The 13,328-nt window shown below is 35.7% G+C and overlaps 1 protein-coding gene across 1 annotated transcript; it reads left to right on the top strand.

Annotated features, from left to right (window-relative positions):
* Positions 1-4,518: 4,518 nt before the first annotated feature.
* LOC146160721 (uncharacterized) lies at positions 4,519-11,130 on the top strand. The gene is made up of 11 exons (XM_083384997.1): positions 4,519-5,084; positions 6,705-6,834; positions 7,116-7,612; positions 7,829-7,970; positions 8,093-8,430; positions 8,519-8,651; positions 8,847-9,178; positions 9,300-9,438; positions 9,687-10,018; positions 10,213-10,351; positions 10,914-11,130. The coding sequence occupies exons 1-11, from the start codon at positions 4,898-4,900 to the stop codon at positions 11,128-11,130; spliced, it is 2,586 nt and encodes an 861-aa protein (XP_083241123.1). The 5' UTR covers positions 4,519-4,897.
* Positions 11,131-13,328: the final 2,198 nt, after the last annotated feature.

Here is a 13,328-nt window from a genome sequence, read left to right as displayed (position 1 = left end):
TTTACGATCGGACGCATGCCGATGCTGCCAACTTAATCCTGTTGAAATCAACCATCAGTCTTATGCTGCCATGAAGAAGTAAAACCACCTCAGGCGTTTTAAGAAAGTGCAGAAATGCGATTGATAATAATCTGCACGTGATAAACGTTGCAATCATCACCAAATTTGGGAGTGCGCTTATAGCTGCTTATATGTTCAGGAAAAAATGAACGTTTTCGCAAGTGTGATGACGGAAGTAAAAACCTAAATCAAACAAAAAGATTAGTCAAAATGTTGACTGTTGAACGATGTCCCTATAAGTTTAACACGAACTAAAGAGTGTGAGTAAAACTTTTACAAGGATGTTATAATATTAGGGTTGCGATACATTTAAGTCTATAATTTCATGTTTAATAACCTCATGTTTGTGATGTATGTACCCTAATAACGTCCTTTATAATGTGTTAAGAAGGTTGTCCCTTATAACTGTACACTTAATAACAGAAATATTAATGTTACATAAAAGCTGATACTGTCAGACATTCACGTTCATATTTTTAATCTAAAGTGTTTTGCAGCAACTTGTTTTGCGAGACTTTTGGAAAACAACCATTTGTGCAACTGGGAACCAAAACCACCCCAGGCGCAAAAAGACGTGCAGAAATTTCCTCCGTATACCGCACGAGATAAGCCTCAACAAACCATCCAATATTAGCTCATATGCTTCCTTCATATCGGCTCTGTATTTTGTATATATCCATGGCAGAGTAGATAAGAATGTATAAGTTTCTGTACATTATTGCTAGAAATATACTAATGACTAGGGCGATTATTTTTGACTTGTCAAAAAAACTCAAAATTTTGTCAAAATTTGCACGTTAGGTCAAGATTTGTCAAAATTATTTCATATGAAAATCGATTAAAAATACATATAAATCACTTATAAAATTAAAAAAAAAACTATGTGCAGCTTTTTAAAATTGTCCATCAGAAATAAATTAGTGTTGAATTATATTCAATGACATTTTAAGTGTATTAAATCTTCACTATGATAATATGCGACATACGCGAGCCAGCAGAAATAACCACGCAGGCCTCATGAAGTTCCATTTACTATTCCAATAATATACTAGATTTTTGTTATTAGTTATGTTCACGTTGTATTTCAACTATTTACACAGCATTTTATTATAACCAGGTCTTTTTGAAATGACAAAAATTGGAGCCTAACTAAGCATTTTCATGAGTTTTCCATAAACCCGAAATATAACTGATGTGTTCGACCAGTAGTAGTCAGATAAGCATTAAAAACGTGTGGTTAACGATGCCAAGACACCAATGCAATACTTGAAACAAAATATGTCGTTTTAATCAATTTATATCTAATAGGTCAAAATTTTGTCCAAAAAAATATTTTTTTATGTCAAAATTTGTCAAAATGTCAATTTTTCAGGTCAAAATTTCTCATATTTTTGGTCAAAAAATAATCGCCCTACTAAAATATTTAATTCTTAAAACTGGAAAAAAAAGTAATTAATGTGTTTTAACACTATGTCCGACACCGGGCTAGATTAAACTCTGCCACAAATAATTTTATAAATCTTATAACATTATGTAATTACAAGCCAGGATATATATATCCAAATTTCAAATCAATTTCATCGCTTAGGAATCTTTCTAAAGTATTTTAGAAAAAAATTATAAAATCCTACATAATTTACTTTTATGTATAAAAGCGGACGCAACAACATATACAAATAATCAAGGAAAATTGTTCTGCTTTCAAATCTACACCAAGCGGTTAACGTTGTTTATGGTAAAACATAAAATGAAGAAGCATACCCTTGCTAGTGACATTTTAGTTTGGTGCGCCATTCGTAACATCTCTGGAAACCATGCCATAAAATGACAACATAGTTATTGTGATAAATCATACCATGCTAATGTTAGGCGAAATTGTGTGTAGGAACGGTCTAGATGTGCTAAAGGGAACTGAAACATCCAAAAGGCTGCTAAGATGCCCAAGATGGTGAAAGTTTCTTAAACCTGACGTAAGACGAAGACGCAAACATTCGAAGCCTTGTATATACTCCTCAGGCCACTTATGTTAAGTGGAACCATAAATAAAGCCTGTCAAATCCATTTTTAATTTCGGCTTTCAAATATTTGCAGGAACGACGTAAGGCCTATGGCTGTGAAATTATACACAAATATGTTTTTCATAAAAAAATCCCTTTTAAACCAACCCCGGGATGTTTACACTTCGGTATTTTTTTGTTACGCGATAACAAGTCACACGGCGAAAGAAAAAGACGCAGCACAAATTAAAAAGCCACAGATGTAACTTTAAAGACTGGCTCATTTAACTCGATATGCTGCGAAATTCTTTTTTGCCAGTGTAGTATGGTATTCTGATTTTTTTACTAACTGCGGTATTATTTTTTAAACAAATCTACATGTTTGATGTATAGCTCCACGTAGTGGTAAAACATTATTTTGCCGATTATTTTAAACTTTGGCTGGGACTCTGTTTGGACATCACAATTAATTATTTTCCCCGTTTTCGAATTTACTTAATTTTCCAAACTCTTTAACAGCAAAAAGTACAGCAGCCTTTAACTCCAAGCTTAAATTGCAGCAACTAACAGAGTCACGTGAGTCCAAAAGAATGTCCCTCAGGGGCTCAAACTAACAATGTAATAACGAGGTACTGCTTGAAACTCTTTTATGACAATGAAAAAGATGTAAAGGCAAAAAAGCAAGAAGTGATATAAAGTGAAAAGTAAAAGTGTTAGCAAAAAGTTTTAAGAACTCTCCTTGTGTAAATGAGTGTCGCAAAAATGTCAAATTATCGTTGCAATGCGTTTTGAAATTATATCAATACGCATTTAAGAGAATATTTGAAAGCGCTTTTCGAGATTCGTGAATGTCGGTATGCGGTTTTCTTTTCAGTCATAAATGCAGTTATACTGCTGCAACCTGATAAATATTAAAAGGTGGCAGCGAAATATGAACAACGATTATCCTGCAAACTTCGTAGATAACCTACGAGCCTTGAGATAAATATATGCAGTTCACCATTACAAATTAATTTTCCGGTTTATTGTTTTAGTTTAGTAATTAGTAAAAGCTAAGAAAACGCCAGGTAATAGGCTTAGTCGCACTAGGCATAACATATAGATTTAGCTCGAAAATGTCGGTGCCCTAAGGTGAATACTAGCTTTAACATTGTTACATTTCATTGCGATGAAGATTATTCATTTATGTCGCTTACCTGTTTTGCTCCTTTTGAGCAACCAGACTATACCTTTCACGCCACCTTTTAACAGAATAAGTTTATAACAATAAAACAAAGTTTTGAATACATTTTGGGTCCCCACCTGCACGAATGTCGTACCGGTAGATATTATTTTTCTGATTAGATTTTATAAAAAATATGAACATGAAGAATTGGTTGTACGCTGTTCTTGCTCTATCGTCGGCAGCTGACTTCGTGCTTAGCGTGACCTGCACAATTGGAGTGAAAAATTTTAATAGTGACAGCACATTCATTGCTTCCTGTCCGTTTCGCTGCTTGAGAGTCGAATACACGCTGAGTATAGCTGATACAGGTGCGTATATTATGTATTCTATGTCATTTATGCCGATGCTGATATAAGAAAACTCTAGTATAGACTGTTAACCATAATCCTTAACCTGAGGATTAAAGACAAGTTTTAAATATGCTATAGCCTTAGTGGTCTATTAACAGGGGCGGATCCATGGGGGGCGCGTGACCATGACCCACTCAAACTGCATTTTTTTGTCTATTTTAACCACGGAAATGTAAAACTGTTTCGCACACCTCCATTATGTTTCTAGTATACCTATGTTTGTTTTGTGAAATGGTTAAAAAAAAGGAGTCGTGCGCCTCATCCCACCCTCTAAAATGAAAGTTTTGACAACTTAAACGATATAAAGGCGGTTTTTGCGTAAATCGATAACATTTTCAAAATGTAGCTTTTGTATTAATCGAACACATCTGAAACCTGTAATTTTAGCAAAATAAACCAACCGTATGCTCTTATGGTTACCTTTTATGAAGTTACGTTAAAAGATGTAACCTTTGTGACGCCACATCTAAAAAAATCTCCCCACCCTCAAAAAAATCTTGGATCGGCGAAAATCCTGGATTCGCGCCTTCAGTACGAAACATCTCAGGGGTTCCTAAACTTTTCAGGCCGTGGCACTTTTTAATTGATATGGTGTTCATAGATAGCTACGAATTCAGTGAAATAACTCGTGACAAACTAAGGTTTTTTTATGATTTAAGCCTACCCGAGTTTTCGTGAAACAAGTTTTGACTGCATCTACGAGGAATCTATGTGCAATTCTACAAAACAATGCAATGAATTACGATTTTTTTTTCTCGAGAGCAGCACTCCAAACATTGCTGCCAGATTGGGGTAAAGTACACCTTATGCTGCTGAACGTAATAATAAGGAACTGTACACTTTACCCAATTTTTTTCTTGCTTGCGAAAAAGGCCTGCATGGTTAAAATTTTGAATTGGGCTCTGCTCATACCTTTCATCAATATGCATATATGCACGTAAATATAACCCCCAACTAGAATGTGCTTTATTTAGTCAAAATCCCCTCTTAAACTTAAAAATTCCCCCCTATGGGGAAATTCATCGGTGCAGTGTTTATTAAAATGACAAAATCGACGGCTCATCTTTTGTATTTGAAAGTTTTTTTTACCATTTCTGAATTTTTAAATAAGAGTTGTATAACAGACAAACCCTGGCAGAATATATACTCTTAGAGCTTGTTCGGCAACCTGTTGCACAACCGATAACTGCAATGCACCGCGAGGCCCTTACTCGGTGGACAGTGGTCCAAGTACAGCCGTTCCAACAGCACTTAGCACTCGTCTCATGGTCGCCACAAGTAAAAGTTCATTGACAAGATCCAGCATCACCAATAGCAGTAACCATGACAACCGAACGGGTCCTGCCATGTGCTTTAGCGGAACAATCAACTTCGACAGTGCTGCTATCACCCAAGTTGCCTGTAAAACCGCCTGTTTGACCAATGAAATCGACGTGACCATTACAACGGCCGGTAAGTATAGTCACTGGATTGTCGTTTTACTGAATGATAATACATTCAATTCAACTGTTATACGAATAACTAAACTATGCGCTATGTTGTTTTCACCAATCATTTCAGCAACTATGTGTGATCGTGGAAGTCCGCGATTATTTATTTTATTGATTTATTATTATATATTTCTAGTTTTTCAGTAAAGATCCATTTTACTTTATCCTCAGATAAAACACATAGCAATATTGATAAAAACCGATAAGGCACAATAATTTACAAAGTATTACGTCACAGTCGATAATAAAAAGTGTAAATATTTTTTTGCATTTTAAAATAGAAATGGTGTGCGCAAAAACGAAAATTTACTGCGCAATTTGTAATAAACGCAATTTTTTACCGCGCAACCTTAAACTTTAGTGTCCAGTTTGTAAAAGGTGGGGGCCTGATGATATATATTGACTGGCCGCGGCCATAGGTTGCCGACCACCGGACTTCAATCTATATGCATTTACTGAGTTTCTTACTATACTCAAACAGTGATTAATTAAAGACGGTTTGATATACATAAAGAGAAAAACGACAAAATAGGAGTATTATTAGTTAAATATTAAGTTTATTGAATTAATTGTTATTGCCGAGACAACCCTGTGGGTCAAGCAAGTTTTGTTATATGTTTTAAGGCGACATAGAATTTTTCGCCAACTTATTGCATGTCTGGTGCTCCCGCTGAGTTCCGTTCCTGCCACCAACGGAGATTAAATATTATTGTTATACTTTTTGTCTGCAAAGGTACAGGCAATAAGTGCACTAATTTCGTTTAATGTGGCGCTTATTAAAAATTGCTTCAGTATATGGCCTTACATCGGTGAGCCTTTTTTTCCTTATTAACACCTGGAGGTTTCCAGCAATATGAATGGCGTTTAGCCTGTGGTTCAATCCGGCTTTACACATTTGGCCCGTTAATCGGGATACATATTTGGCCAGGCGGTATAAAAGATTTTAAATCGCAATTTTACAGACGAATACCGCCTTTGCTATTTTAAAATGTACGCCACAAATTTTCTGTCACTTCAAAAATCGATTACACAATATGAAAAAATTTACGACATAAATTGCTGCATTTTTGGTGTGTATAACTCTATCTATATAGTGCTATTTGTACGTCGTATAAAAAATTATTGCATTTTCAAAAATATTTTTTTTAGTGGCCAACAAAAATGCTTGCGTTTGATATCAGGCCTGATGAATGATATGACGATTTCATAAGGCATAAGAAATATTTAGCACTTTTAACAAGCTACACACGTAAAGTACTGTGTGGTTAAATGTTGAATAGTTTTGGAAAAAAATCATTTTTATGTCATCGGCTATAACACGCGGCTTTACAAACTCACACGGGATGGTACACCGCATAATATGTGATATTGAACAAGAGGTAACACCTTCTTACATTTTACTTGAATAAAATTCATTTTGAGTCGCAACGGTAACTATTTACACAGCTGGGACAACGCTGACAAGTTGCATTCAGTACACGTTGGAAATATTATAGTTATTAATACGATTGGAAAATACGCTAATTAACCTGACTAACGTCGAGTAATTTGTATATGGTTTATTATAAATTTCTATTTTCAGAGTCAAAAGTTTCGTTTCACCAGACATCATTTGCATGTGCATCCATGATAGACGACTGCAACAACACTGATCGATTATGTGACAGACTTAATAAGGAAGCACAAGCTGCCGATCCGAGAGTCAAAATTTTGTAAGTTTATTACCAACAGACCAATCACAATAAATTATGTCATGAAAAACGAGCAGGCAGATTTTTAGGAAAGTCCAGGTTACATTAATATAAATGTTATGGAAAAAATGCCATAATAACAATGCATGAGCTAAAAATAAAAAAAATCAACCTAATTTGTTGAATGAGTAGTAGTGCACAACAGACGAAGGTCCCAAATGTGGCTTGTTGATCACCTTATCCTGTTTTCTCAGGCGTTTTAGATCTAATTAGACAAGCCAAAACGAATCAATTTTTTTCAGAAACTGTCGAAATAGATGCTGTGCTACGTCTCTATGCAATGACAGAGATCCGAATCTATCGTACGATGCCATGAGTCACTTTGGTCAAGATGCCAGATTAAACTCGAATTTGACTACTACAATAATAATAAAAACAACAGCATCGACGGGAGCAACAGCCAGAAGGACAGCACATCTTACAACAAGAACTACAACAACAACACTTCTCGCAAGTTCAGCAACAATACGTATCGCTACACAAAGTACAGCACCACTATTAAATCGAACAACACAGGCTATAACTACAGTAACAACAGAAAATGCAAATACACAAGCAACAAGTGTAACATCAACTATTTCAGCACTCAACGTAACAGCGACATCCAACAACAACCCAGAACATAATATGCTATGTTATAAGGGAAAAATCAATTTTTTCACTAACTCAACTTTGGGAACGATTTATTGCAAAACCGCTTGTTTAAGCAATGAAATGGACGTGAACTCTGAAGTGGTAGGTAAGTTATAAAGCTCTTCCAACATGTTATTGTGCCCTGTTTACAGCCGACAGCATGCAATATTCGGTTTCCACTTTACCTACAAAAGTCATTACAACCTAATAGATGGCTACTAGAGAAAAAAACTAACAAGCTGTCATATATTGGTAAAAATTAGCTCAAATCATGAACAGTTCGAGAACTTATTGACTCGTTATTATTGTATATCGCCCCTAGGAATGCCAATTTCGTTTCACCAAACCTTTGTTGGCTGCGCCAAAAGTTTGCAAGATTGCTCTAATAATAATCATACGTCGTGCGCGGATCTACAAAATAACACACACGATATCTTTTTGGAAGATACTGAGATGAAATTAATGTAAGTCCAACCATTTTCTTGCAAATATATTCGCCTTGGCAGCTCTTAAAAATATTTTGTTACACTGTTTTAGGTATATGTTTTATATGCATTTCAAACATTTTTTTATTTGATCTTGGTAGAAATTGTCGAAGTAAATGCTGTACGAAATCGCTATGCAACGGCAAAGATAAATCTATTAGTTATGAGGTTGTTGCAAACCATACCGATCGAAACAACGGCGCTGTTCTAACACCGAAGGTATTTGAAGCAACCGCAATGCCAACAACGTCGTCAGAAACTACAAGCAATACAGCTACAGAAACACCCCCATCTGTAACAATATTTCAAAACAACAACGAAAAGCTTATAACCTGCTACACGGGTGAAATTGATTCTATCAATAATTTGCCACTTGTTACGATTTTTTGCACAACCGCCTGCTTGACCAACGAAATTCGCGTCACCACCCAAGCGGCTGGTAAGGCGTACATAAAAACACGCATTGCTTAAGTAATAAACTGGATCAATATGCAATATATTTATTATTTGTCTAAAAATACGTGTAGGCGTACCATTTTCATTTCATCGAACTACACTAATGTGCGCCGAAAATGTTGACGACTGTGACAACCATGAACGCCTTTGCGATTCCCTTTTTTTCAACCTTCAAGCTGATTTTGCATCCGACGTCAATATCACGTTAGTGGAAGCTTTTTTTTCGTTTGATGGCTATAAACGCCTCGATTATGATAACGGTTAAATATGTTTAACAACAAAATGATGCCTTGGCTTGCCGTAAATCTATAGGTTTTTTTTCGTATACACTTTGTTTAATTAATACTTGTGGGTCTCCGTCTAAGTTGTTTTTTTTATACTTCGTGTATCGTCAAACAGAAGTTGTCGGAATAAATGCTGTACAAATTCATTGTGCAATGGCATGGATAAATCTATAGCCGGCACCGTTGATACAAGCGCTGAGGTGACCACTACAACCTTAGCGGCAACAGCTGTAGCCCCAACAACAATATCAAAAAGTGTAGAACTGTCTCCTTCGATGACAACACTAAAATCCCCAGAAGCACCAACTATGATCAAATACAAAAACGGAGCATCTTTAACGTGTTTCATGGGAATAATTCATTTTGCCAACAAACTGCCACTCAGCAAGGTATTTTGCCCAACTGCCTGCATGACCAACGAAATGGATGTAAACTTCATGGTGGATGGTAAGTCACTATTTTACCCTACATTCGCTTGACATTTGCATCCTCCTTAGTGTTGGGTAACACGAATTGTATAAAATACCATCTATATCGAAATACTATTCAATCCGTATAAACCATTCAGGTAAACCATTTTCATTCCATCAAACTTCGGTTGGCTGTTCCGAAACTTTGTACGATTGTTCAAACAACAAACCGATTTGCGATGACCTGCAAAATAAAATACAAGATGACATTTTGGAAGCAACCGACGTGAAAACTGTGTTCGTATGACTGGTCTAAAATTGTTACATTCACTAGACAAGTTACCAAAAATAATTAAATTACGTAAAAGTAAACACAAATTGTATGTTCAATATTCTAAATATATATTCAAATAAGTGATTTGAAAAAGTCCACCGGTTCTGTGCCGTATACAGCCGGAGATATTCTAAAATCACATCCCAAACAAATAGCAATGCTTTTATTTTACCTATATTTGTCTTTTGTATAATTTTTCTCTTTTCCTTAGAAACTGTCGAAACAGATGTTGCTCTACTTCCTTATGCAATGCTAGGGATCCAACCCGAAATTACACGGTTATCACCACACACACGGCTCGTGTCAATGCTACGGAGACTCTTACAACGACACCTAGTACATTCCTCATATCGCCAAATTTAATAACGACCACTACATCCCCTACACAAGCTATTATGGCCGTGACGGCAAACTACAACCTTCGAATACCTACCGCTTGCTACATGGGAGAAGTTAACTTCTCTTTTGAAATGCCACTAATTGAGATTTATTGCACAACCGCCTGCCTGACCAACGAAATGGATGTAACCACCCAAGCAACCGGTAAGCATGAAACGATCTCAGCCATGTACGTATTACATCTGCCTTATGTATTAACCTTTTACAGTTTTTACCTAAGATTAGCAATAAATTAGATATGCCTATTGGATTTATATATTTTTACATTTAAGTAAAATAAAATCAGCAAAAGAGTAGCGATGTTATGTATAAACTAATATTAGTTTAAATTAATGTAGGGGTGTGGTTTTCGTATCACCAAACATCATTTGCGTGTGCCGAAACTGTTGAAGATTGCTCTAACAATGAACGGTTTTGTGATGAACAACTATATGGATTAAAATATTCTAGTTTTGAAGGATCTAACATCCGTATTAGGTTGGTATTATATTCACGTTCTTAAAAAGTAGCTTTACTTTGAAAGGACGTTATAAACTTAGGTATACATCTGTTCAAATTGCTTTACGAACAAACTTCCGAAATTCACAATCATGTATTATAATTTTTTTTTACAAGTTCAATGTTTTGGTTAACAGTAATAAAATTTAAGGCATTTCCTAATCATTAAAAACATACTGAACGAACGTTTGGCTAATGGCATCGAAATCTGTTTGTGAGCCTCTCATTTTGGTACAGCAATGCCAGTTCGAATACGTATTACAATAATTTCCCTATTTATTGTCACGTATAAAGAAATTGTTAGTGGCACCTACAGGTTGTCTATTATGCAAAGTATAAAAATATGTTGCGAATTATAATGATTACTTGTTTGGCGTATTATCCGCAAACATATTCTCCTCTTCACTCTTGGCGACCCTTACCCGGTAGCTTCCTAAATAAGAGGTTAAATGATCTTTAAATTCACTTGCGACCACAAAAAGTAGTCACAAGCAAGTTGAACAAAACCCCATATTTTATTTTCCTGTATTTCTAATCACAGCAATTGTCGCAACAAGTGCTGCACCACAGCGCTATGCAACGCTAGAGAGCCGTCTACAACGTACGCAGTCCGTATCGGTGACAAGACTAGAAGCATCGACAATGACGCAGTTACTACAGTCAGCACAATTGTAACGGAAGCAACGCTAATATCAACAGCAACAAGATTGGTTAATACAGCAACAGCAAGGGCAACAACAGCCGAACATCACCGATAGAAATACAAAGTAACACAATGATTATTGTGGCTTTCTTGTCTTGAGTAAATGCAATGTTTTTAAAATAAACAATACCACTTTCAAAATCTAGTTATTAAAACTTTATGTTCAACATCGTGTTAAATCAGGGGTTCTCAACCTTTTTTTGTATGTTTTACCCCTTTAACAAAGATGAATATCAGATTTACCCCCCATTATATAAAATAACTTCATCTATTAAAAAAAGGAAAGTAACAAATTACATCAGGTATAATCAGGGTTACCATCTGCCCAGACCAAAAAATAAGCACGCTACTTAAAAAAATAAGCACGTTACTGAAGACCAGGGCGAGATTTAGGATTGCGAGGGTGAAATCCATGCTTTCAGGAATAACGTCATAAAATAAAATAAAAATTTAAAAACACCTACTTTTGTATTCGAAAAACGTAGCTAAATCGCGCGAAACACAAAAAATGCATTTATTTGCTTGAAATTGGCAATTTTACCACCCTTATTTAATGCAAGCTTTGTTAATTTCTTGCGTCAGAGCGCACATGTAGACCTTTTGAAGCATTTTTTGCTATAATCTGGATCAAAGAACCTGGTAAATACAAATAAGCACAAACTTCTAATATAAGCACGTTTCTTAGAAATAAGCACATTTGTGTTTTCTAAGACACTGGACCCAAAAATAAGCACAAAATCTTAGAAATAAGCACGGTATGGCAACCCTGGGTATAATCAATGCGACGGGTTCCCTCGCTTTTGGAAATGAGTTGTTGTCAAAACATTCCAGTTTTGTCTATTTTTTTCATTTCAGACTGGACAGCTTTGACTATAAAACGCCAGTTTTTGCTCATCATGATTGGATGAGAATTTGCTAGATGCCTTTTTAAAGGAGCCGGTTTCATGGTACTGTTTAAAAATGTTTCCACGCACGTACACACTGAGGAACTTAAAGACCATTCTCAATAAGATATGTAAATCCAAAATTCAAATAATTTTTCTGGTACTTTCTCTTCTTTTGGGACATGCCATTTTTAAGATCACATTTTTAGTTACTTTTACACGTCATAATCAGTCAATGAGTTGTTTAAAGCCTTAATCATTGGACTAAATAGATTAACAATAAACTAACTTGGCCAGTTAGGCCGTACCCAGTGACAAAATTAGGCAATCACATGTAGGCCTATAACCAGCACTGGAATTTCAAAAAGTGTATCGGAACTTTCAAAACTGCTCGCAGACACGTTACCTTAATCCAGTGGTCTCCAATCTTTTAAATAAGCGACCCCAATTTTAATAAGATGTAATCAGAATTTACATTGCGACCCCATTTTGGAGACAATTGTATAGGCAATGCTAAAACAAGTGCTAGAATGCAGCAGAACGGGAACCTACTTCGCCGGGGAATGTATTCATAATGACAAGTAAAAAATGTTTTTAGAGATAAGCCTCTTCGCCTGTTTGTGTTTTTAAGTGGATATGCTTTCTAATTTGGCCTGTGGAATGCAACCTCAGAAAACGCGAATGTTTTACTAGAAATCAACAGCATTTGTTATGATGTTACAAATGAGGGACGATTTTAAACATCTCCGTCTACTGTCTATGTTTGACACACTTGTACATGTAGCTTGATGTGGTTTTAGAAAAAGTGCGACATTTGCTGCGCTAAATCAAAAAACACAAATTTTGTCAAATGTACGTTAACTGATATAGCAGCTCTAAAGAGCTAAAAACAGCAATTTTTATGTAGAAGATGCACTCAGTCACGTTTATTAGTGGGACCTCATTGTAAATAAAACTAAATACATAAATCGTACTAAAACATTACGAATATGAGTTATGGCGACCCCACAAAAATTTTAGGCGACCTCACTTGGGGTCGCGACCCACAGGTTGGAGACCACTGCCTTAATCTATGCCGTGACTGCCGAATAACCTGATTTATTCAAACAGCAAATGACGTATTAATGAAGTAACTGAGAGAAAAAGGATATTGCCAAGAAACTAAAAAAATTATCAATTAGCGAAGCATAACGTTATCGATACAAGGCGATAAAAAATCAATAGGGTACTAGGCTAGCTTAAAAAAAGCATTTCTAGGAAACTATGCTACCAATACCTACAGCTGGCACTATTTTTCTGTCTCGTCAGCTGATGTGGATATTTTGATTGATAGCTAATTTACCCCCAAAAGTGAGGAAATTTACCCCCC

This window comes from Ascidiella aspersa, chromosome 3 (assembly GCF_963924565.1).
Source record: "Ascidiella aspersa chromosome 3, kaAscAspe10.2, whole genome shotgun sequence".
In the NCBI taxonomy this organism is placed as follows: domain Eukaryota; kingdom Metazoa; phylum Chordata; class Ascidiacea; order Phlebobranchia; family Ascidiidae; genus Ascidiella; species Ascidiella aspersa.
Note: the sequence above shows the minus strand (reverse complement) of the source record. Positions and strands in the feature narration are given on the sequence as shown.

Bases quoted from the DNA above. Each gene is read 5' to 3' on its own strand.
- LOC146160721 (XM_083384997.1), top strand. From the start codon at position 4,898: ATGGTCGCCACAAGTAAAAGTTCATTGACAAGATCCAGCATCACCAAT. The intron at 9,179-9,299 runs GTAAGTCACTAT...TAAACCATTCAG, and splicing joins TGTAAACTTCATGGTGGATG to GTAAACCATTTTCATTCCAT. The intron at 10,019-10,212 runs GTAAGCATGAAA...AAATTAATGTAG, and splicing joins TGTAACCACCCAAGCAACCG to GGGTGTGGTTTTCGTATCAC.